Below are 26,471 nucleotides of genomic sequence, written 5' to 3'. Positions count from 1 at the left end.
TATTTAGTAGAGACTGAGAAAATTTTTTGTTGACATTACTATTGAGCGAAAGTTCTTATTTTGTGTGAAAAATCAAATGCTCATTTCTGGATGCATTTTAACCCCAAAATCCTATAATATTGTTAGTGTCACAACTCCAACCCTTTAGTGGTGCAATTTCTAGAGATCCATAGGCTTATACTCAAGTTGTGTACATATAGCTCAAATTTATGAAATGCTTGTTTCTGGCCACTAATTCCAAAACAGTTCCAAGCTACAACCCTAAAATCTTGCGTGGGTTGGAACCTATGTGTAAAATTTTACCACGGTCAAACAATAAATATTCAAGTTATCAACAAAACCATGTGTTATTGGGACAATACCAATGACAGGTACTGACACCCTGATAGCACCATATCACAACCACAAATATTTTGTGATCCTATAAAGATATATACACGATACTTCAAAACTGGGAAGAAAAATAGGCAAATTAAAAACACTAATTAAGAAAATTAAGTTTTATTTCATTTTTCTGAAGGATGACAAACAATAACAATGAATATCATGATTAACATTGCACTTCATGACTAAGATTTATCTCCCCTATTGAACCCTGTTACCACTTTTATTCTGCAATTATTTTCATAATAATTAACTTATCTGTTGGATATTCATTACATAATCAACCAATGTCATGATCAAAGACTTATATACTTGATTTATTACAGTTCAGAAATCATATTGTGTTTATACATACATGTAGTTGATGAAAGCTAATGATAATATGTAAAGATTACAGACATCAGACATTAATCCCAAAGAGACAAAGGTCCATGATAATTATGAACAATCACCAATGTAAGTACATGACAAAATGTTACTGTTGATTGACATTTACTGGACACAACTTGAATTAAGTCAACTGCTACTAAAGCAAAATTATCAATGTTCATGTGAAACCCTGCACAACTAATACTAAAACACGGCAAGATGCAAGCCCAAGAAAAGTGGTTCAGATTAAACCTTTTTTTAAGTCATGGTTAATATTACCATTTGTCCATCTATCAATATGCATGAACTAAAAGGTCAAATAATACATTGTATTGGCTTATTTATTTCCCTTTTTTTCAATGAACATGTATCTAGCATTGATATGCAAATAATTTTAAAATAGCCCGAGATATCCATATAGTCATACTGTATATGAACCATAATTTGTCAGTGGTTTTCCCTCTATCCTATTGCTATATATAGTGGGAATACAACATTCATGTTTTTTTTGTGATTTGGTTAAATCACAGATTCAAATTCCCCTTCCAAATACAAAAAGCATGAATTAGAAACTCAACCAACAAACATAATTTTGAGAAACCACTAAAATTGATACCAACATAGGCACTTTTACAGATTAATATAGAAAAAGAAATTGAATTCCTAAATAAAACTACTACCAAACTCAATAAAACTACATCCAACACGGTAGTATATCAAATAGCACGAAACATTTGCATTATCTCATTACAACTATAATCTAGTACCTGCCTTGGCATGTAGGTGATAGCATCTCCTCCTTTTTCAATCAAAGATATTAATTGCTTGAAGCATCCATTTATAGTTAAAGCTTGTTTTCTACCAGCAAAAGATTGGCACATGAATTGCATGAACTTATTATAACAGTGTCAAATGAATGCATAATGACTCCTTTCACCAAGCAATATGCTAATTCTACATTCAACCTGGAATAACCGTTTCTGGAATGTAGTTAGATGGTTCAAGTACCTGTAGTCTTTCTCTTACAAATTGGAAGACAACAACAACAAAACATGGGTGAGATATTATTCCTTACTATAAGGTTAAATATAATCCTAATGCCTTTCATATCCCGATAGTGTATGTATAACAGAAAAGCGAGAAAATATGTAATCCACAACCTAGATATGATAATAGTAACATAGAAATTCTGCCTATAGCCTGAGATTAAGGTCTAGTATTTGTGATTTACTATGTTGTATAAAGGCACATTTCTTGTTACATTTTCAGGTTTTTTAAGGTATTGCCACCTACAAAATGAAAAAAAAAACTGAAAAGAAAAATGAGAACTTCCAATTTTCAAAGCCAACTGACACTTTTTAAAAGTTAACTTTTTTCTTTTAGTTTTATCATCTCATGTAACTGTGAACAAAAATATGTCTTTTTACATAAAAAGACACTTCAATCAAAAGCAAAATTCAATTTGAGTACAAAATAAAAAATGTATATTCCTGTCACAGAGAGATGTACAATGTATATTTGGAGATGTAAAAATGTATATTCCTGTCACAGGAAGGTGTACATATGTATATTCCTGTCACAGGGAGATGTACAAATGTATATTCCGTCACAGAGAGATGTACAAATGTATATTCAGAGATGTAAAAATGTACATTCCTGTCACAGGGAGATGTAAAGTTGAGCAACAATTTTGTTTATTGAAGCTCCATATAACTAAAGTTTTAATTCTTACATTATTACACTGTTTTTTTTTCTCCAATATGGGAAAAAAGATAATACAATTCATATAACAAGCAATACATTCACAGGATCATGTAACATATAAGTATCTGTCCATATAAAGTTCATGCAAACAACAGCTCCAGATAGCCACCTAAAAAACATCATTCTAAATATAGTTCCAGATGAAAGATCTGAGGATTGTTTTCATATTTTACTAGAAATACTTCAGCCATAAAACTAAGGAATTAACAGCAATTATACATCCCCATCTGCATAATTTTTAGATGGACAAATACTTGATGCTTTGATCCACACATTTTTTGCTTAACATTCATAATACATCAAATATGATATAAAGTATTAAATATATTAATTCATCATCCATAAGTATACTGGTACTCAAGCATTTAGCAAAACACCGTCAACAGAAAGTGATTTTTTCTGTCTTGTTATGACCCTTTGCACTACAATTCATTCATAAACCATACACCAACAACATCATATTAAGTTACAGACAATATATGGTAATTAACCAATAACAATTCATCATTGAAATAAAAATAACAATATATGGAAGATCTAAGGGTTTGATATAATCTTTATATACATAATAATTTATATACAAAAATAATTTGGTCCTCAGTTAGACATCATTCACACATCCCTACACCACATTCAATTATGTCATACTTAGCTTCTGCACATAAAGCATACTTATATTAATACAATATACTTGGTTCATGCAATCAGATATTTTATAAAAACTAAGCTTTTAGTGTGGTCATTATACATGATCAATTTGTTACCATAAATACATAAGGGGAAAATTGATTCACTAAGTCAAAATATTAAGTTACATAAGAAAATATACCTGAATTTTACAAATATACTGTAATTAGAATAATCAATTCTAGCAAATAAAATTTTCTTATATATAGCACTGCAACTGTGAACTCATCATACATGTATATGCCTTACATTACTGGTATCAAATGCTTGTAAAAATATATGCAATAATACATAATTTGGTCAAACAGACCTACTGTATCACTGTTCACATGATATCCTTTCTTTCATGGCATCAGGGATTTTTGGGAACCAGCACCTTATTAATTAGACAATTCATGCATCACAACCACTCATTTCCCAGGGACGGAGTTTTAACGCTCCTAGCACAGTTATGATATTATTTATCTTCACAATGATAACAAATCTACCAATCGTCCGAAAAAAAAGAAAAAAACAAAAACAAAAAAAAACATTAAGAGAAAAAAATTTGAATTTAAATACCAAACTCATTTCAACAAAGCAAATAAAGCTGTCCAGCAGCTTAAAACACTCATTAACTTGATTCAGGCATTGAATGCTATTTCTTAATTTCCCCAACTAATTTGTATTTGTCAAAATAATATTTATGTATAACCAAGTGATCTCATATTGAAGCATAAATATTATTTATTTACCCTGAATTTGCATGTTAAATACATGTATCAAAATTGTTAGTCTCATACTCTACTGATTTAAAACATTGTATTTAACATACCACAATAAAATGTGTCTCTGTTATAATACCTGTTTCTATGTTGGCACTTTCAACTGTAATGAATCATATTATACACCACTATGATATAACTTTTCAGTGACTAGATGTTAAATTAGCACCAGTATTGTCTCCCTTAGCTACACATTTTAGTCACACTAAAACAATTATTGCATGGAAAAAAATTAAGAAAACTGTAATAAAAATCAATTATAGTACTTGCTTATTCATTAAAATGTAATATTTTATATGAAAAAAAAGAAGACAATTTCAGTTTTGGGTTTTGTTATCTTGTTTATGGCACGAAATACCAAACTTATATTTTGGCAATTAATTACATGATCACATTATTCAAAACTATCAATTGAAAACCTTCCCATTTGATGCCCTACGAAAAATACCTGCACCAAAGTGGAATATACAATAAGTATAGCACTGTCATGGGTTATCTTTGGTATTACTAGTGTGCGTAGTAAACATATTTCAGTGGAGTATAATCTATACCACTTAACAAATACAACATCTGATCATCCCCTCTTAAGTACATGTATGGCTGTGGTAAAACAAATGGCTGTAAAACTCATTAAAACAATAACAACTCAACAGATAATACCAGATGTAAATAATCAGACTAAAAAATACTGCATACAAAAAAAAATAAAGAATCTGGTCAACTAAACTATGAGCTTCTTTGAAAATAATGTGAAAGCTAAAAACATAAACAGAAGTCTAAGAGACTGAGGGGTTCTTTCTATCTTTGTGGCTTTGTGTCGCCTTGCTCTGATCACACATCTTTTAGTTTTACAGGAGTTTTCTCCTTTCCTTTAATTTTCTCTTCTTGCTTTCTTCTTTTTACTCTTTGGTTTAGCTTCTATCCAAGAATCTAAAATCAGAAAAAAAAATTGTGTATTATATCTATGGTTAGTTCCTAGCCTTCTACAACTTAGTTTATTTGCAATACAATCTGAAAAATCGCTTTAATTCAATACTAAATGTATCAAACCATTTATCTATATATTTTTAAGGTATCATCATATATGTCTGCATATGCTACATTTTATATGTACCACTAGTCCTTTCTGTATTTTGATCAGTAATTTTGAGACATACATAAATCAACTTAATCGAAAAGGATAATTCACGCAACTACAATATTTTTCATTTTAAAAAAGTATGACAAACCCAGACTGATTAATGGCCTGCAATTGTTTTTGAATTAGGAATAACAGTGATTAAATGGGTTTTTAATATGCATGATGTTTTATAAAGACAGCTCCTTCAGTTGTCTGGAATTGAGAGATAAATTATCATGCAAATCTATTATTAATATAATGGTTAAAAAGCTGTGCATTTATAACTATTTCATTTAATCAAAAGAGTATCGTAATAATACCTCCTATTTCATCAAATGAAACAGACATATCAGATCCAGTGTTGTTTCCTGTAGAGTTTTTATCACTTCCAGATGGTGAAGACTTGTCTGGTTGCACATCTATTCAATGAAAAGTAAAATGTAGTGCAAATATTAACTGTTTCTCTAACGGTTTCAAAAATGAATTAATATGAAGTTATTACAGAGATTCCCATACAAGATTGTCTGACAGACAAATCCAGTCAAAAAGTATATATTCATGAAAGTTGTTCTGTTTCTGCCAGACCAGAAGTCCAGTCATATTTTAAATGTTTAATCTATTGTTTCCATTCAAGAATATTCAAGGTTTTAGTTAAAAATATGTTGAAAACAACTCCTGGCAAGAAAACTGAAAAAAAATAGCTAAAACTGATAATAAAGATAATAAACAGCCATATGAAGTAGAGTGAATTAACCACAAATCCTTTGACTCCTGTGATTAGGTATAAAGATAAACCTTTTTAATTAAAGCTTAACAATTTTGGATACAGTGATCTCTTTATAAGAATAAATTCAGGCTGATTTTGGGGATCTCCGTAAATGTCTGTTGCACAGATATTTTAGTTTGTACTGTACTTTACATGAATTAAAAAGACAAACTGCAACACAAGTTATTTCTTGTAACATGCACTATCCATAAACATAAAAAACAAACCAACAAACATTTTATTTCATTAAATAATCTTATTTTCTTAACAACTATAAAAATACTATGAAATGGAGTTTAAAAGTGTCTTTATAAAAAATTAATTTAAAGAGGAAGAAACTAAATATGGAACAGATATCTATACCTTTAGATTGAACGATTACAAAATCATTAGTACCTGTAGCTGATTTGTCAGACTTGGCTGGTATGATCTCTGTTTTAGGTTCAGCTTTCTGTAAAATAAATAGTTCATTTAAAATCTAAAACTATTAAGAATTCACAGGAAAAACACGAAGGAGTCATTCTTTACTTCAAAAAGATTACTTATGGTTTCTGAAGCCTGTTAAATCATTCATGTCTGAATATGGCTAGCTGTCACATAAAGTTGTATGTAAACAGCACAAACATCAATAAAAAAATGATGACTTGTTGAAAGTAAGACTACACTTAAAGACTGTCAATGATTCAAATATTCCATTTCAAGATTTTATTTATCTGCTGCTGTTTATATTAAAGAATACATGTATATTACCTCAGATTTTTTAGCTTTCTTAGACTCTACAGCTTTAACTTCCTTAGGTTTAGTACTCTCAGCCTTAGGCTCAGGAATCTGTTTCTTTGGATCAGTCTTCTCCTCCTTAGGTTTAGTACTCTCAGCCTTAGGCTCAGGAATCTGTTTCTTTGGATCAGTCTTCTCCTCCTTAGGTTTTGCAGCTTCCTCTTTGGCTGGCTTTTCATCTTTTGGCTTGTCTGCTTTGGCTTTTTTATCCTGTTTGGTTGTTTTTGGTTTAACATCCTGATCCTTTGCATTGGTGTCTTGTTTATCTCCCTTTGGTTTGTTATCTCCCTTTGCATCAACTTTGGCTTCAGTCTTTTGTTTACCTTCTACCTGAGCTTTATCACCTGACTTTGTAACTTCTGGTTTGACTTCATCTTTTTGGCTTTCAGACTTCTTTTTAGTCTTGGACTTCTTGCTTGTCACTTCTTCAAATTTTGGTTCAGCCTTAAATATTCAAACTTTAACGTTCCTAACAAGACAACTTTTACTGCATTTCCCAACTGTTAATCTTCCCACAATGAATTCATGGATAAAAATGTATAAAAAATTACATTGTGTTTGTGAAGTAGATTGCTTTCAATCATGATTCTCACAGCATTTAAACAAGGTTTTTCTTCGGTGATTCACCACTGAATAAGTAAGATCATTTCAAGCAGACTACATTTGGTTTAAATCTTATCCAACAAAAAAAGGACATGAAGTTTGCATATTCCATTCAAACAGGAAAAATTGTTGCCCCCAAAAAACATGCTAGACGTCATGCAGAGTGACTATTTTTATTACACGTGTCAATGGTAAAACAATTAACTCTATGCTTTAAATTGGGTAACCTAATATTTTACTGTTCAAGATAAATACCTGGTTTGCTTCTTGTTTCACAACTGGTTGTGATGCAGGTTTGTTACTCTCTTCAACTTTAACTTCTGTTGGTTCTTGCTCCTTAAAAAATAAAAAAAATAATACAATAATGATGCTTGTAGTTAGCAAATACTATATTACAATTTTTTTTTCCAAAAGAACTGTAAATTCCCTCATTAATTATTTAGATTTTCTTTACAGAGCCATAGTCATAATATACCTTAGTCTTCTTTTTCTGCTTTTTCTTGTTTCTTTGTTCCTGTGGTGGTTCTTCTGACACTACAGCTGTAACCTTCTTACTTTTTTTATCCTTGGGTGATTCTTGGGATATTGCTGGAGCAGAGGTCACTTCAATTTTGTCTTCAGCAATTTTCTCTTCCACAGTTTCTACTTTCTTTCCTTTTTTCTTTCCTTTGGTGACCTGTGTAGTCCATTCACCTACAAATCAAAAGATTAAATAACTCTTGTTAAAGAAAAATCACACTAACCAGTTCTAACGTTAGGAATTTCATGAAATTTTAATGGAATGGTCTCCAGTATATAGGCATCGAAACAAGCTTCTAAAAAATATAGGTCACTGTGCTTTTAACAAAGATATAGCAGTTCAAAAATTCGTAAAATCGTAAGTTTTTTTCATTTTCTGAATTAAATTCAGACTTCTCTGATCGTGCCAATATTTTTATGAATGACACATGCCATACACCAGTAGATTGGAAATTGTCTGTATTTCATTCATAAAACATTAAAAACAAAATACAATGAGTTTTGACTGCCTAAATTTATTGTTTCCCGCCAAAAAAAACTAACTTTTGAACCATATTCACATTAATCTGAAATACTTCTCATGTTAAGATTTTTTTCAAACTTGCGGTATGAAAAGGTATCCATTAGCTGATTGTATAAATTCTTTCTCTTTAAAAAATGGGGGTCACCGATCAAATAAGAAAGTTAATCACATTTGTGTACCATTTTCTGCAGAATTTTGTCTGGTTATTGGACGTTTCCTATTCCAAATGTTATGTTGGATGATGTTACATCATAGTCAGCAACGGAATGTCTTTAGAAGAAATAGGAGATTAAAATGGCAATACAAAACTTGACTGTGAAGAAATAAGTGGAAGACAAAAAGAATTACGACTGAAGAGAACAGAAAATTAGGCAAAAGGCGATATATACATAAAACTATTCTTGTTGCATGACCATGTCTCTTCGTGTGAACATGTTACAATTCGTATTCATATTTTAAGTTACACATACCATAATGTTTATTTATAATACTTCAATAGCGAATGACTTATCGGAAACTTTTTCTACATTTTTTCCTCAGTAAATGTACTGGCAAATTATGTTTTATTTGCAATAATACAGGACTATCGTTAACATTCCTCATTTAAACATCTTGTCAGGATTAGGAAAACTAGCTCACATTCTACAAGAAAAGAACATTGTTCCATATCTGCCATCTGATCCTCACTAAAATGTTTGATAATCAAATTGGCATAACTCCCTCTAAAACTAACGGACAATGCTGATAATCGTTTTTTCAAAGTCTAAGTATTAGTAATATTTGGTGTAAGTTTCCTCTGAATCCGTTCTGAAATTGTAGTCGTGAGTTTGTGTAGGACAGACGGACATATGGACGGATGCCTGGCATTTACGTAAGATTTTCCAAAGAGGCCCTTGAATCTCGATGTCATATTGCTCAAAGGGAGATAAATCGTGAATTTTGCGCAAAAAGCGACGTCACAAATTGACAACTATGTAATAATTGTGTCAATACAATGCGCATAAACAGTAGTGTGATATGTCTTTAAAAGAATCTACCTACAGCTTATTATTTTTAAGAAGAAAGAATAAAATGCTCTGCATGATGCAGCTTGATATGACCACAGAGATAGAACCCTGAAAAGTTGGGTTATGGACATACCTTTCAAGCTTGATACAGCTCTGGCTTTGGATTGAAATTTAAATATTTGCCAATGGATATGATTTTGACAAATTTTAAAGTGGATCCCTCTTAGCCCCAAATCCTAAATGGTTCAATTCACAACCCTTAAAATCAGTCCCAGACCTCCTTTTTGTGGTACACGTACCAGAGTTTGTAAAAATTGTTAGTCCTGTCAGTGCTGATTGAAAAAAATTCAGCATTATTTGTACAAGACCAGTCATATTTGTGAATTTAGTACATGTAATAGAGATGTTAGATTGGACCATTTCCTTGATGGACCACCTAGGGAATATCAGTAGTTTTCATCAACTTTGTGGTACAAAGTTGAAGAGATCCATACACTTCCACACACCATCAAAAGATGATGATACCAATGACAACATGGACATTGCCATGCGATTATACAACCATAAAAATTCTGACCAAGAAAAACTGACAAAAATGGAGGAGCTATCCAGGAAAGAAGCCTAATAAATTATTTTTAACTAATTCCCCATCCTAGAAAAAGTGCACAACCATCCCCCCTATCCTCATCAACATTTGATTTCTGTGAAAATCGATCCTAACTAAGATTTTATAGTCATTAACCATCAACTCAATAACAAGGAAATTGAAGGAAATCTGTCAAATAATGGAGGTGCTATCCAGTTGACAACACACTTAGACACAAAGAATGAAGGACATTTCAAAATCTATATCCCTCCCTTGTTGTGTTGGGCTGATATATCTTCATTTCTATTAGAGACACATATAGATAGTTTTCAGATGAAGGTGATTACCTGCAAGCGAATCATCATCCATTACATATGGAGAATCGGTTACTTTCTTTGCCTCATCTTCCTTAGCTGCCTTTTTCTGAAAGATTAAATTAACTACATTAATTTGTGAACTATGTTGATTTGTAAAGTTCTTACATTGACTGTTTTGTCAAAATTCAAGTGCAGGAAGTACAGTTACTCCAGCAGTGCTAGAGGTTGTCTGGCAAGCTATTTTTCTGACTTGGTGCCATCTTAACCTCTAGCACCTGACATGTTGAAAGCCACCACAAATGTGAATAAGCTAAACATGTGCTTTAAAATATTTGAAGTTTTTCATTTTCATAAGAAGAAGTATGACTTATTGGAAATCAAGCGATAAAAATGCTAATTTTTTGTTAAATACCAAGCAATCATTTGGAATGAAAACAGTTATCAAAGTGACCAGCCATGTTGAATTAGGTCACTAATTTTACAGAATACAAAATATTTTTGACAAAACAAACTTGAAGTTGGTAAAGGCAATTTGTTGGTTAATTTAATATGTTTGTTTCGCACATTTTAAAATCCATCATTTTATCAACCGAAATTACACATTCAATAAGCTAAAAACCAAATTTGAAGTTCATGTAAACTGCTTTTACAAAGGATTTCCAGAACTGCTGGTTTTTCCAATCAGGCAGGTAATTTTTTTTTCTTCATATTATATACCTTATCCTGTGTTATGGTAAAGAAACTGTATAAAATGTTTTAAACGGTAATTATTTTACAATAATTCTGCCAACTTCAAAGAATGGCAGAACGAGTGGTACATGTATGCAATATGGGGCTCGGAAGTAAGAGGTTGGGGCATAGAGGAAAGGAATTCCAACCTCTTACGTTGTAGAAGTACAGTACATGCTACATGTATATTACAAGTCATATTATTTTTTATTAAGATTTTTTTATGAATTCACAAATAAATGGCCTAATTTCTGAGGTCAGAATATGCTCAATTATAATCTGAATACTAGTATCATCATGTCAAGTACAAATGTACACATATAAATGTACTACCCACTTTGAATTTTAATCATGTTTTGTAAGAATTTTTTTAAATTTCTTAACCTTTTTTCCAGACTCTGGCTTGTTTTCTTTCTCCTTCTTTGAAGGTTTTGGAGTTGTCTGTTTTTTCTGCTTTGGAGATGTTTCAGGCTTTGTAGTCTCTGCTGAAGGGATGCCAGAATCTTGCACATTAACAGCATGGCCATTAGTTGGACTTTTACTCTGCTGGAACACAAAATAGTACACTGGTACATCATGACAGAAATATTTCTGATTGATTTTTCTTACATTTTATTTAAAAAAACAATATGAGTCAGTGAGAAATTAATGAAAACATAACCTTACATACATAATGAAAACATAGTAAACTGGTATATTTGTGTTCATATTTCGGAGGAACGTTCAGAAACTATGGTTGAAAACAACCAAAAAACAACAGGTAGGTAAGCACTCTCTGTTTGTTACACATACACTACATAATTCTGCACATTTTTTTGCAGAGTTTAGGCTTTGCCTACATATATACAAGAAAAATATGAGAGACAAAGCCATTTGTACTCTGTTGATAATGACACTACATTGTTATATTGCCAGTATTAAAGATTGAATACACTACACTCAGAGTGGAATGGTTCTCTAACACTTATGTCTGACCGCAGTGTAACTCAGTGTTACACCTATATATTGAGTCTTTAACACCCAGATTCCACCTAGCCAACACCAACCATTTGTATATTGTAATAGTCTGTGTCGTAAAATTCAGTGAGGCATAACGGGGAATTCATTATAACATAACATGTATATTTTGTTTCTGTTTCCCAGATTATTCTGAGTACTCCAGTTAGTATAGTGACACTTTTTGTTTCTGATAGTTTTAATAATTGAAGATTTTTCCAGAAATAAAGAAATTAATTACAGGTCCCAAACCATCTAGATAATGTGTACATAACAATAGCACAGCAGAAGCCCTTAATCAGGACTGTGAACATTGTCAGTAATAATTATAAGTTACAATACTTTGTCCAAATGAGAACAAGACGGCTACCTCAGCCAGTCTTTTTGTGTTATAATTGTGTTCAGAAAGTAAGAGTTAAGTTCTTCTCGTTTTCTGTCTACTTTTCATTTTTGTCAGGCATACATCCCTACGTGGTGAATTCACAACTACTTTGCACACTATTTTTTTATTTAAACTGGAGGTTAATACTAAAATAGTGACACTATGTGTATCGTTCTCTCTTTGCTGTGTGGTTATATTAATAAATAAGCCTGATGTACATTTGTAATTATGACCAAGAAATAGCTTAGGCGCAGTTTTTTATCTTTACATTGTTCGGTGACCTGTGACACTGGTGTCGACGCAGGTGCATGACTGATAATAATTAAAATCTTTTGTCTTACAGATTTCGAAATCTAATTTGACACAATACAGTATATAATAGGTGACCCTAGGTGAGTTTACAGGAGCTTTTCTGGCATGGGCAATATTTTTTCATAGGTCAGTTGAGATTTTAAATTTTAGTAAAAAAAATTAGAACACAAGGAAGCTTCAGCACAAAACCCTTATGGGTTACAAATAAAATTATCAAAACCAATAAAAAAATGTTCCTATTATCCTCTGTACTTGCAGGGACTTTATATTACACTTCCTGGTACTGGTGCAAATGTAAATTGTCAGGAGTAATGTTCCATAAAAAAAGGGGTGAAATCAATATTTTCATTGAAGATCAAGATAGGAACAGTTTAATTTTAATTTACTTTACATAAAAGTTCAATCTTACGTGACAGAACATAATGAAATATTTCTATGTAATCTTCGAACAGAAGTGGTGTCATCTCACTGTGGATAGTCTTCATATATGTAATAGATTAATATTTCTGACATTGTTTATCAATTTCTTCTTACGTGGTTTAAACTGATACAACTGTAAGTATATATTCGTTGGAAAACCAAAACTTTCAATATTTTCCCTCTCCGATGTAGAAATCATGTCAAAAGTGTGGAAGCCCCATGCATTTCAACCACTCGATCTATGAATTGAGAACCAATGATGCAACAAGGTCGTGTGACCACATGGCTAATCAAAATTTGTATGGCTTGGGCCATCATCGATTTTGAATCAATTTATCTTCCATTGAATGACGTAAATGACTTTAAGGGGCAATTTTTTTATTATAAACATTAGGTGCAATAAATCAAATAAACCAAAAATTAAAAAAATAAATTTTTGTTTCATGTCTCCTTTAACTCTGAGACTTTCCTTACTTAAAGTATGTTTCAAATACAACCTACACATATCTCTATTTTAATTACAAGTTTTGTTAAACGATTTCAAACTTTAATTGATGCTGACCAATGTTTACTCCTGCATAAAAATAATCCCTTGACGAACTTCACACATAGTAGTGTGTCAAATTTAAATGAAATCATTGTATACAATGTCGCTGATGTCAGTTTGGTCATCAAATAAACTGCAATTAATCAAACTAAAAACAGGACAATTATGAAGTATGTATTATTGATACATTGTAAATGCAGGGTTCTCCATGACCTCTCCTTGCATGTCGCTGCGCCATGTGCTACTTTCCTTGCACCATGAATTCAAAACGAGCGCCATGTGTTCATGTATTGTAAATGCAGGGTTCTCCAAGACCTATTTTTGCATGGCACTGCGCCATGTGTTCATGTATTCAAATTTGGTTCACACATTACAAATCGGCAATGCATTTCCCAACTACGCATGCCTGTTAACGGATTGGCTTGTGTGTTTATTATAACGGTAATACAATGTTTTGGTTGGCAATTTCCAGGGGTTTAATGTGTCAGGGAGTGAGTGTGTAAACAGATCTTGGATAGGTCAAAAATGCTATGAACACCATCGGCAAAATCAATAAGATTGAAATAAGCTGAATAATTTCTTAATGAATAGAATTTGAAAACTTTTCATTTAGTAAAATATAGAATGTATCAAGATTTGAATTAAATTTGAGAAAGATTGGAGAGGGGGGAGATGATCTTGAATTTATACAACTATGTCTTAACAATCTCGGCATTTATCTGACACAGAAAAGCAATCCAATTTGCTTTACAGTTTTGAAAGGGTGATGGATTAAATCCCAAAAGCTAAAAAATAATGTTTAATAATACAGATTCAGATGAAAACGACATTTGACTGTCTAAAGTCTTGTGGTTAAATTATAGAAAACTTTTTTAATGGCACCAACAAAATGGCCATACTTCCTAGTCATTTTGATTTCTCTAGAGCTGTGGACCTATTGTCAAGCCTATAGGGAAAGGAAAACTTCACCTTAGTATAAATGAGTTAGACAATACAGATAGAAAGATTTACCATAATTGTTGATTATAAACTTCTATGTTGAAGCCTGTGCTATTAAATATATCTCATTCAATCTTATCATACTTTCTTTGGCAATTTATTTTCTGTGTAAAAGGACATGTGCCATGATGAAAATTTGTCCTTCCGGAGAGTGAGCCATGTGTTCATTTTGATCCATGAAGATCCCTGGAAATGCCTTTTTTTTACGATTTTCACATTATAACTGTCAATCTGACTTGAGTGTTTGAGAAACAAATGTGTACTGTATGTAATACTTCAATGACCATCCAGTCAGAACCTGTGTTACATGTAATTTCTTCATCAAAACCTCACCTCACACCAAGAGACATAGCATACATATTAAAAGTAGCTCTATAGAAATACTAAAATTAACTATCAAATTCATGAGTGAATGTTGGAATCGAAGGTCAATTTAATTTAACAGAAATTATATTAATATATAACGTTAAAACCATAGATTAATCTGTTTTGATCAGATTTACACCACTGTCGCACCATGGTCATAAATCTAGTTTATATGTAATGTATATTACATTGTTCTGTTATTGTTCATGCCATAACCATTTAAATGTTTGTGCAAATAAAATTGTCTATTGTAGAAGTCCAGATAACTAAAATACACTACAGCTAACGACTATTTTGACAATGCCACTCGCCCACAGTCGACAAATCAAGTTGTCCACGCTTTGCCCACCCTTAATGCCCATGGTGGACAGACGTAAACGTGCCAACCGTGTCAGGTGGACAGTATAGTGTCCACGCCCGCGGCATCCGGTGGATGCGTGATAACCTGTTGATTGGATTAATTTAATCTATGATCAGCAATTTTATAACAATGTTCAAACAGTTGACAAATAAAAGTACAATGTGTCAATCATTACCTTGACCGTGAGAATCAATTTTCTTTCACGGATAATTGGCCTCAAGCCAAAATTGTGACACCACCAGGTGTTTAATTAGGAATTAATATAATTAGGTTTTTATATGAATTAAATGCTTTAAACTCTTGTTTTTTTTGTTTTGTGTTTTTTTGTTTTTTTTATTTCTTACGGCCCACATCATACTTAAGTCTATCATTATTTAGTATCATCAAAATGTAAACCAGGATTAATCGGAAACCAAAGTTGATACAATTTTTTATAGAAATTCATCAGGCCTTAATTTTATCATTTCCAGTTGCTACATGTATCATGTAATAATATTGTACACCTGATCTATCACCAGATTGTTACAAATTGTAAATTACGATGTTCAAGAAAATCAAGTATTTGCAAACTCCTTATTTCACTGACAAACTATTTAACGCAGTTGTATTTCTTCGTGAAAGAACCGATTTGAAGCAAACACATGCAACTTTTAACTTACGGTCTACAAATAACCTATTTTGGTATCGTGTCATTTCAACAAAATTTGAAAGTGGGAAGCATGGTTGGAAGATAATATATGATTCAGAATTATTGAACCGCGCAGTTCATGAGTTTTCAAATGGCAACAGATTTAACCACGTATTATCCGAGCACACATCAACCAAATATAGTGATGGGTGAAAATTTCCCTTCTTAAGTTGAATATGCAGTTAGTTCTTTTAGATTTAGCGCACTATAGACAATTGAACGTCTTATTTCTACCGTTTTTTTTTTTTTTCACTTAGTTCAACAATTTTGACTATGATTAGTTCCGTTATTATATAACAACAGTAGCATACAAATTTTGAATTAAAATGTTCAAGAAAAAAAAGAACAAAGTATTTTTAACCAATTACTATAAAAATGCTTTGAGTGTGTCAATTTCTTATGCAAATTTGATAAATGCCTTTGTAATATCGTCGATCAATCAATGTGTTTCATGTTATCAAAAGGTGTGTCCCTGTGTTTTGAGCATCGTATGAGGTAAATTGACATTTCGTTGACATGGCAACAATTATCGATCAACGAACAATGTGCCTTATTTGCATAGATAATAAGAAGAGTAATAATACATGAAAGTATTTAAAATTTGACACAGTCATTTAAAAAACATGTAACTTTAATCGACATATAGAAATATAAAATTATGTGTTCTTAAATTTTTCATAACCGTTGACGTTAAATCGTAACTTTTCATTTTACGAGTCAGACTTTTTCATCAAAATTAATTTACATGTAATTCCCAAAATCTTTGCATAACAAGTTTTTAATCAAAATGCACTTCGAAATGGATTTCTTTTCAAGTGTTTTATTTTTCAAATTTTGGCATTTTTAAAATTCGTAACACCAGCCCACAGTCGTTTTGATTTTATTTTTGAATTTCATGAGGATTGCACTCATCATATATCTCGTTCATTTTTTTTTACGGTTGTTGACAAAAAAAAAAAAAAAATTTATTACTCCTCAATCTTAGTAAATGCGTGCACAAAGGTCTAATCATGATTAAATCAACTACATGAATACGTCTTCTAAGGTACATGTAAGCGTCGTTTGCTAATATGTACCGGTTAACTGTCCAGTTTCAGTTCACAATACTTTAAACCACACCCTTGATATTCCTATAATTTATTACCTGTCAATCAACTTTACTGCATCTTTACTTAAAATCACACCCTTGACATTTTATTTAATTGATTACCTGTCAATCAAAGGTCCGAAATAGAACACCTGCATCTTACGCCATCGTGAGAAATTCATAGCAAAATCATGCAGTGCCATAAAAGGGGATGCAGTTGTAAATAGTTTCATCTTTCAAAGGGACTGCACCTCCAATTTTAACTGATCTTCTCAAAGAATTTGAAATATTATAAGCTAAAGGCAGGTGCACTTTTTCCATCACATGGCCGTTAAAGTATTTTCCTCAGAATTCCTCTTACAAGATTTGTTGTTGTTTCCAAATTCATATAAGTTATGTTGAACTATTTAGTATTTCTGAATATATTTTAATCCAACAAGTAACACTTGATAAACGTGAAATCAAAATTTCTTCTATAACACAATTTATATTTTGACAAGTGATAGCGCTGCACTGTATTAAAACCTGCCGCTACCGTTAATTGATTAACTGTCAATTAAAGAGACAAATGACACCTATCAAAGGTTACCATGATTTAATGTATTTATTCCATTTGTTGGCAAATGCTCACGCTTCTCTGCTTTAATCCCGCCCACAGGTAGTTGATGACTGTCAATTATAAAGAAGCTCTACTGACACCTGTGAAATATTGTTACCGATAGTTCATACAATTAGATACACTTTTTATAATACAACAGGACCGTAATATTTATTACGTAAGAATGAGTTTTAATTCTGATTCCTGTTAAAACCAAACAAGATTTAAAAGTGACCACCAGAATGCGTGGGCAAGTGGACAGAGACCAACCATGTGTCCACCATGGGCCAGTGGGAACGTGTCCAAGGGTGGACACAAATTGTCCACCATTGCCCATGCCCACCATGGGAAAAGGGAATCATCAAAATAGTCGTTAGCTGTAGTGTATTATTATATTTTCCTAACTTGAAGAAAATCATGATGATCATTGGGGCACATTTTTCATCTGATTTTTATGAAGGGAGGCAACCAAGCAAAATAAAAATTAGCCTCCCAAAATGACATAATTATCTGGATAATTTTACCTACATGCATACATGAATGGTAGTTCCCAATACCCAAGGCCAAGACCATGTACTGCCCTAACTTCATGCCTTGACCTTGTTCCCATTTACCTAAAAGAGATGATGGGGAATTGTTTTGTTTTTTTTTTTTTTATCTCAAATCACATTATTGTTACCTTTTGTTTCTTCTGTTTCTTCTTTTTTGAGTCATCTTCTAAGTAGCTGAAGCTAGGTGGTTGAGCTGGTGACTTGAAACCAAAGGCAAACACCAAAAAAGCACACAACAGAACCCCAACCACAGGAAAAGCAATATGAGGCGATACTACTTCGAGTAGCTCCATTCTGCTTGTTGCAATATTAGTAAAATTTGGATAAAACACTGAGAAAATATGGTTATTCAGCAAAACTTATGGCAATTCTTCATCTGTAACACGTATCATGGGTTCATGCTGACGTCGCTTGTGTTATACGTCATGATTTTTTGTGTCCCTGAAACTAATTATTATCAACAATAATTTAGATTTTTTTATAAATCGTCCTTACAAATTAAAAAAATAATACAATGAGTAAATCATACTATAACCACTATGTTTATTAAATAATTTCTTAAATTTGTCACATTAGTTTATTCTTGTGACGTAAACACACAAAGCAACATGGCGATGTGGAGGTTTTCCAAGTCATCGTTCAGCTGACGAAACTGTTAATAATGTAAAACTTCCACTGAAACTGTTTAAACAAAAAATCGCGTTGGGTTCGGTAAGATAATGTCAATACATCATCATTGTATCAGTTAACTTAACAGTTGCAAGTAAAAGAAATTATACATGTAACAGAGGGGAAATATTTGTAAACAACCAAACGTCAAAATTAGGTCATGCTGGTATTTTTAGCAATATATAGGCATGTGAATACAGAAACATTGTAATGAATCACGATGATTGCAACTTTGTTCTGAAGATAAATATAACTACAGCTTAATATTGTTTAATTTATAACGGTAAGACATATCAGGTGATAGTATTTGTTTGTCCCTGTGGAGGAACAGTGTCAGTGGTCTTACACTTACAGATAGAATGGTACTATGTATTTCCATAGGCGATAATAGTAAAACTTGTCAAAATTCGCCCCTTTAAAACAATGATGGAGCAATAAACTGACTTTTTATCCAGTCATATCTTCATTTCCTTAACTAAAAATTGGGAGCAAAATCATAGTATAACATCTCATTTCTTTGGGATTTTAAGCAGGTAATGTTTGGGGTCAAAGTTCCCCCATTTTCTTCGAATGGAACATAAATTTAAAAAAATCGTAATATTTATATAAAATAGTTTTCAAAAAATATATGGCAATATTTTAAAAGTATAATAATGTTGAACATTTTGGGTATCCACACAATTTGTCCAATTGCAGCTTAATTAAAATTAAAGGTTTTCTAAATATGAAATACAAATGTACATGTATTTTTAAAAAGTAGGAATATTTGTGTAATTATAAGTAACTATTGTAAAAGGAAGTGTATTTTTATTTTCATTTTTTCAAAAGTTAAAAACCCAGGTTAAATGTCCACAACTACATGTGTAAAAAACATACTTTCTTCAGAAAATATACTTCAAATACAATAAATATTCTATTCTTAGGTACTTTTAGGTACCACAGTGAGGTTAAAAAAGGCCACTTCTGACCATTATGCCAGTGTGGGAAACCACCACTCGCCAGCTCGCCAAATACGAGTATATGTTTAATTTGGCGATACTTCATTAGCTTACACTCATCAATTTGGCGACTGTCATTTGTTGGCAAGTGCCAAGGAAAGTTAACCAGCCAACAGGTTATTCAGTTAAACATCCCTTAACATCATACATTAAAATATGTTCCCTACATTTTAAGAAGTTTAGCTTGAATATGTCAAATGAATTTTGGCTTGATATGCACAATTTTATTGACTTGTAAAGCACTGTTTATGATCTGCCATTTTAATTTCCGGTAAACGGGATGTACCAAAACTTTCGACGGTCCTAATCTCGTATTAGTATTCAAACGAAATTATCTTGGTAATTTATGATATGTTACCTTACAAATTAGTTGTTTATTGTCAAAATGAAAATGAACAAGAAGCAAATGATAAACATTTTCTTGTTTCATAATGATGAATCTGTTGAAATATAATTTTATTTTTAAAATATGAGTTCAGAAATGGAGTACTTATTCTGTTACTGTAAAGTGCATGAAACACTTCAATGGAAGGGAATATTCAAAAATGGAAAAGTTTTTGATAATTTAAAAACAAATAAAAAGATAGTTGAAGAAAGAAAAAGAAGAGCAGAAGATAGTCAAATCCAAGAGAAAACAGATGATAGTACAGACAAAAAAAACCAAAAAATTGGCTAGTTGAATTTCTTTTTGGCTAGCAAGATCAATATTCCACTAGCCAGAATTTGCAAGTTGGGGAAAAATGGTTTCTCACACTGCATGTCACTATTCTCAATATGTTTTAAGTGATACATGTATTTGCATTTTTGAAGTACTTGAAATGAGTTGGTACATTTGTCCACATTGTACATAAATATGCCATAATCTTGTAATAGACTTGCAGAAATTACATTGTACTAAAGATTCATGAACTCTAATAAGTGTGTACATTGTACATGTATGCCTATGAGACTGCAATATTTAAACTTACTTCCAGTATATCATATATACTTATGATTTCGAAGAATTGAAGATAATTTTAAATGCAAACCTAACTAAGGATGTTCGCAGCTCATGTTCAGCCATTTTTGTTAGATTTTCAGACTACTCTGGTTTTATCCATTTCATAGCATAAATATTTTTGCCCAGTAACCCCCACTTTTCTTAACATAATTTCATTAAACTCACCTTAAATGTTATTTGAGAAATTTTTATGAAATCCTTGTTATTTCTTCAGGGGTTTTAATAGGTATACTACTGAGACAAAACCTATGGAAAATATAGAGAAATCATTTTCCTGCCAAAATTTCAAATGCTTATTTCTCAAAAACAAGCACTTGACCCATCAATTATGTTCTATTTAAATTGTTCTAGCATGAAAGATCTTAAAAGATTTATCAGCCCTTTGAAATACTTGTTATTCTTAAACAGTGCAGCAAACATCCTTAAAAATAAAAATAGTATACTGTATTTGGATTTATGGGTACCACGGAATTAGTCAAAATTTCATTTGTTCGTGGATTTCATGGATTCTTCACTTGTCATAAAAACTGATAAAAATACATGTACCCGTATATTGTATAAAATGTGATATATTGATTCATTGTGATTGAAAATAGGATTGTCAATGAGATAGTCATCCACCAAAAGCCAAGCAACAAACAAACTTCTACAGGTCACCACACATTCTTCAATGAGGGGCAAAACCTATACAAGCAAGCTGTAAAAGACCTCAAGATTATGCTGATTTGTTTTCTTGTGTATACAACTTGTGTTTTAGGATGTTGTAAAATTCCAATTGAACTCAATGAGTAGTGTTTAGCCATATTTAAAGTTAATATGGCAATTGGGATTGGACCCTCTAATCATATTTTAAGCATATAAAAATGGCCAAGTTATTACTGGAGGGAACAATGTTAACTAACCATTTCCAAAGGTCTTATAAGATGAAAATAATTACATATAGTAACTGACAGTTGACAGACCTTTGGAATCACAAACAGTGTAATTAACTTAATGCTTGAATATAAAGGAATGTTGTCTCACTAATATTTGTACATAATTTATGTGCCCTGCATTAATAAACTGATACATCAAATATCTTATTTATGTCAGATCTGCAAATACTACTTTAAAAAATATACCATTAAATTGATTCTCATTTTCTTCTGTGAACGTGACTAAAGCTTTCAGAATCCTGGAAAAAGACCTGAAATACTGGTAAAAAAATCAATATACGTGTTCTTTTCAGGGCCTTGTATAATTTAGGATATGGGAAGAGAAAAAAAGCCCCTTGAAGACAGCAATAGTAATTTGAATCTGGCTTTTAAACGCCTTAAAGTTGATCCTAGATTCAAGAGGTAAAGTGAAGATGTTGTGGGTTGTGAGTGTCTAATGCATGTACACATACATGTATCTATAAACTTATGAAAGTGCTTCCTACATGTACATACATATAGTTATTAGTGAATGTTGTAATGTCAAGGAAAATGAATACATTACAATTGTATTGAACTTAGTTTCCAAGTAAGAAAATAGTGAAGCCCATACTGTGCAGTAGTAACATTAATGAGACAACAATCCTGTACAACAAAACTCAAGTCAGTTTTAATGTGTTACATGTAGTACACTTGGTATCTATAATCATATCTTTGCTTATAATGCATTGCCAACAGGTATCTGAGGATCCTCAGGAATACAAATCTAAAATAGATGTGTAAATTTTGCTCTTCTTTTTGTTTTAGATCAGAGATGGTATCATCTGATCAAGGCACAGAAAGTGTACATACTGTTAATAGATTTTGGAATGAGTAAGTATTAAATGCATCTCTAAAACCATACTTGGTGGTAGCTACATCGTAAATATTTATCTTAAAACTGACATGATGTAACTAGGATCTGGGTTTGGCCAGAATCTAGCCTCCAGATTTTATTGTATATATGATTTTATTACATGTGTCAATGTAAGATAGAACATATTTTCTATGTTATATTATAGTTGTGAACATATATCCATTATAAATCTATCGTCCACAGGGTTTTCCATGGCCTCCATTTGCATGGCGCTGAGCCATGTGTTACTTTCCTTGCGCCATGAATTCAAAACGAGCGCCACATGTTCATTTGGTGTGCGCCATGTATTCAAATTAGCGTCATGCATTGCAAATTGGCACAATATTTCCCAATTATTCTTGTTTATTAATCACCTATACCTGTCATAAATCTATGATTGGCGTGTTTGTTTATTCTAATGATAATTTCAATGTTTTGATTGGTAATTTACGGGGTTTAATGTGTCAGGGAGTGAAACGCGTGTGTAAACAGATCATGGTACTGTCAAATTCACGATTATCATCGTTGGCAAAATCAATAAGATTAAAAAAACCTGGATGATTTCTACTGTTTTCTTTTTTAAATGAATAAAATTTGAAAACTATTCATTTAATAAATTATAGAACATATCAAGAGTTCAATTCAATTTGATAAAGATCGATGTGATCGGAGAGGGAAGAAGTCGATCTTAATTTATACAAGGCGTCTTAACGATCTCAGCAATTATCTGAGAGAGAAAAGCAGTTCAATTTGCCTAACTTTTATGAAATGCAATGGATCGACTCCCAAAAGTTCTAAAGAATTATTTAAAGACACAATTTGGATGAAAATGTTTTATTGTTCAAGTTCTTGTGGTTAATTATAAAGAACTTGTTAAATGCACATGGTTTAATGGTATCAACAAAATGACCACACCTACATGTACCAGTGGTTTTAATTTCTCTAGAGCTGTGGACCTATGGTCAAGCGTAGGGAAGGGAAAACTTTACCTTATTATAATTTAAATAGACAATGCAGACAGAAAAGAAATACCATTGTTGGTTTCTATGTCATAACTTGTGCTATTAAATACGGTATGTCACATTCAACCTTATATTTTTTTTTGGAAGTTATTTTCAGAGCAAAAGGACATGCACCACGATAACAATTTGTCCAACCTGAGAGTGAGCCATTTGTTCATTCTGATCCATGGAGATCCACCTGCTATCCATGCACTTAAATGTCTGTACCTCATAAGTTGACTTGATTGTCTAAGTTGTATTGATAAAAAAATTAGCTTGATTTTTTCAGCTAACTACCAGTACGTTGTTGTTCTTTTCATAGTGTCATCTTGGAAACATGATTACACAATACACACATAATTTGATTCAATAAATAGGTGGGAAAATGGAGTGCTTAATGTGGGCTGTACATTGCATAGCTTACTTTAAATGATCAAAAATATTTGAATGGTGGCTTACAATAAATTCTAATTTAAATTATAAGTTCAAACATCTTTTTTCAGGAGTTGTAGCAGCAAGTCAATTATAAATTCTGGGAAAGGAAAATCTGCAAAATGTAAAATGTCTGCTAAATCAAGAGCAGAGCCATATCCTCAGGATCTTATGTTTCCAATGCAACGACTGACATTACAATCTACTAAGTGTAAGAAACAACACTGTAAATGTGACAAACCAGAAAAAGTGAACAAGTTTAATTATGTCAGTGCAGCTAGATCACCCAGGCAAATCATCAGGGAATCAAAACTTAGACTACATCATTCTGAAAAAGATCGAAGCCAAGTTATTAGAGCTGCTAGGTTAAAACTGCACAGAATTGACAAAGGAATTGAAACCCCACACTTTTGCCAAAATGTATCAAAATTTGGGAAAGCTGTTCCTCATTCTAGTCTTAAATCTGATGCTATTTTTGGATCAACAACATGTTCATCTAAGTTAAGAGATTTTTCTAGTATAGCACCACTGGGGAAAGAAAGTGAGTCTCTTGAAACAGTCAGTCATTATTCTGGTCACAGGCAAACAAAACAACACTGCTGCAAGTCCTCAGGTTTTGTTCCCACTTATGAGACAGATCATGTTAGTTGTTCCCAGGAAGCTAGACTTGATGATTTAACTGTAAATGAACTTGCCGGCTATTTTGACGATTTTGTGTACATCCCTAAAAAGATGTCATCAATGGCGGAAATGATGTACACCTAAGTTTTCCCAAAATAAATGACTATAACTACGAAGACTTGTGATACTCAAGCACCGAACTTTTTCTCCAATTAGTTTACCTTACATTCAGTTCAAGTATTAGTGAAATGCTTATTTGCAGTAAACTTGCTTTTTTGAATGAATAATAACATTCTTTCCTCATTGTTTTTTGTGGAATGAAACTATTTTGTCTTTCAACAATTTTTCTTCTGCTCTACTTACCTTGTCAATGCATACTTCATCAACTCTTAAATATTTTTATTTTTAGGCAGTCTCACTTTATCGTTAAGTGGTTTCAAACTAGGTGTGATTTTCTCTGTTAGCAACAAGTTGAGTTTTACATTTGAAGGGGTTATAATATCTGAATGTATTGTAATCTGTTTGTATTGTCATTCACTGTATATAGTAACATACTGGTAATCATGTTGAAATTCTATTTATGAAAATAAAGCATTTTGAAATTATATGCATTCATTTATATGTCACCTTGAAAATATTCAAGTGTCAATTCTCAGTACAATGATTATAACAGTCAAAAGTAAGTGTGGAATATTGATGTAACCATCATGTTTGCTTGTTCACATGTTTTTTTATCTCGACATGTTGAGCTAATCTTTAATACCACTTAAAGTTAACAGAAGTAAAAAGTTTTAAGTGGTACTAGTTCATTGTACACAAGTAAAAAGTGGCTTGATTTCCATGTTTTATGGTTCATATCTAGGAAACTGATTTTCCACAGCAGAGATTAATGCATTGATACATCCTATGAAAATAGTATCAAACTAAATAATATACAGTGGACTCCATTTAATCCCACACCTGTTAAGTGTAAGTGTAAGAATCGGGCAAATTGGAAAAAATCAGAAACATGCATGTCAAAACCCCACCGATCTGACAAAGTAATATCACTCAAGGATACTTTCTATAATTGAAAAGACCATTACATGATCTCTGCATCAGTGGCTTTTGCTCAAAAATTTTTCAATAGAATGTTAGAAAAGTGAGGTTTTTGACAGAGTTTACTGCCCTTGAAATGTTTATTTTCAATTCATTTCAATGAAATTTTAACTCTAGCACCAACATGATATGGAAAATATTGTCTTTTTTCTTAGATACTGATTAAGCAAATAGTCAAATTACACTATCAAAATGACGGGTTTTTCCTTACTATGTCTTACCCACTGCCTTGTTCTTACAGAGACTGACATTTAATTGCATATTCCTGTTAACTGCATACAAACTCGAAGAACAAAAATATTTCCCATCTTATCATGTTCAAAATTCTTCTCTCTGATTGGATATATATATATATTTTTTTTTATAAAATCTACTTAAAATGTACCTAAATGGATAAAACAACAAAACATTGTTAAATACCTCAGTCTTCTACAGAACTTTGTTTTTACAACATTTCTCTTTCTTTTGACTAGACACTATGGCAGGAGTCTATTAAGCCATGATAAAAGAACATGTCCCACTTAAACATTGAAAATTATTGAAATTTCCCTTGAAATGATAGTTACTGTTAATTGCAGATTTATAGGCTATGCAATTCACAGGAATCCATCATACTTCAAA

The 26,471-nt window shown here is 31.9% G+C and overlaps 2 protein-coding genes across 9 annotated transcripts; one reads left to right on the top strand and one right to left on the bottom strand.

Annotated features, from left to right (window-relative positions):
• Nucleotides 1-485: 485 nt before the first annotated feature.
• Nucleotides 486-18,636, bottom strand: LOC148629574 (uncharacterized). Of its 4 annotated transcripts, none has more exons than XM_088553832.1 (9): nucleotides 18,351-18,636; nucleotides 11,300-11,461; nucleotides 10,217-10,292; nucleotides 7,710-7,927; nucleotides 7,490-7,570; nucleotides 6,605-7,075; nucleotides 6,251-6,305; nucleotides 5,409-5,507; nucleotides 486-4,898 (listed from the first exon to the last, which is right to left on the bottom strand). In XM_088553832.1, exons 1-9 carry the CDS (start codon nucleotides 18,513-18,515, stop codon nucleotides 4,840-4,842), a joined length of 1,386 nt encoding a protein of 461 aa, XP_088409958.1. In that variant the 5' UTR covers nucleotides 18,516-18,636; the 3' UTR covers nucleotides 486-4,839. The 4 variants fall into 4 exon arrangements, with proteins under 4 accessions (XP_088409958.1, XP_088409966.1, XP_088409936.1 ...); XM_088553840.1 differs by having other exon boundaries at nucleotides 11,300-11,458; XM_088553810.1 differs by having other exon boundaries at nucleotides 2,431-4,898; nucleotides 6,218-6,305.
• A 175-nt stretch (nucleotides 18,637-18,811) lies between these two features.
• LOC148629573 (uncharacterized) lies at nucleotides 18,812-25,357 on the top strand. Of its 5 annotated transcripts, none has more exons than XM_088553852.1 (4): nucleotides 18,812-18,933; nucleotides 22,118-22,226; nucleotides 22,611-22,676; nucleotides 24,203-25,357. In XM_088553852.1, exons 2-4 carry the CDS (start codon nucleotides 22,138-22,140, stop codon nucleotides 24,894-24,896), a joined length of 849 nt encoding a protein of 282 aa, XP_088409978.1. In that variant the 5' UTR covers nucleotides 18,812-18,933; nucleotides 22,118-22,137; the 3' UTR covers nucleotides 24,897-25,357. The 5 variants fall into 5 exon arrangements, with proteins under 5 accessions (XP_088409978.1, XP_088410006.1, XP_088409987.1 ...); XM_088553861.1 differs by having other exon boundaries at nucleotides 18,868-18,885; nucleotides 24,203-25,041; XM_088553871.1 differs by lacking the exon at nucleotides 18,812-18,933 and adding an exon at nucleotides 19,151-19,174 and having other exon boundaries at nucleotides 24,203-25,041.
• The last annotated feature ends 1,114 nt before the right edge of the window (nucleotides 25,358-26,471 follow it).

This window comes from Perna viridis, chromosome 1 (genome assembly GCF_037379345.1).
Source record: "Perna viridis isolate PV_CMFRI_1.1 ecotype Kerala chromosome 1, ASM3737934v1, whole genome shotgun sequence".
NCBI lineage: Eukaryota > Metazoa > Mollusca > Bivalvia > Mytilida > Mytilidae > Perna > Perna viridis.
The sequence above is the reverse complement of the archived record's forward strand: the minus strand, read 5'-3'. Positions and strand labels throughout refer to the sequence as shown.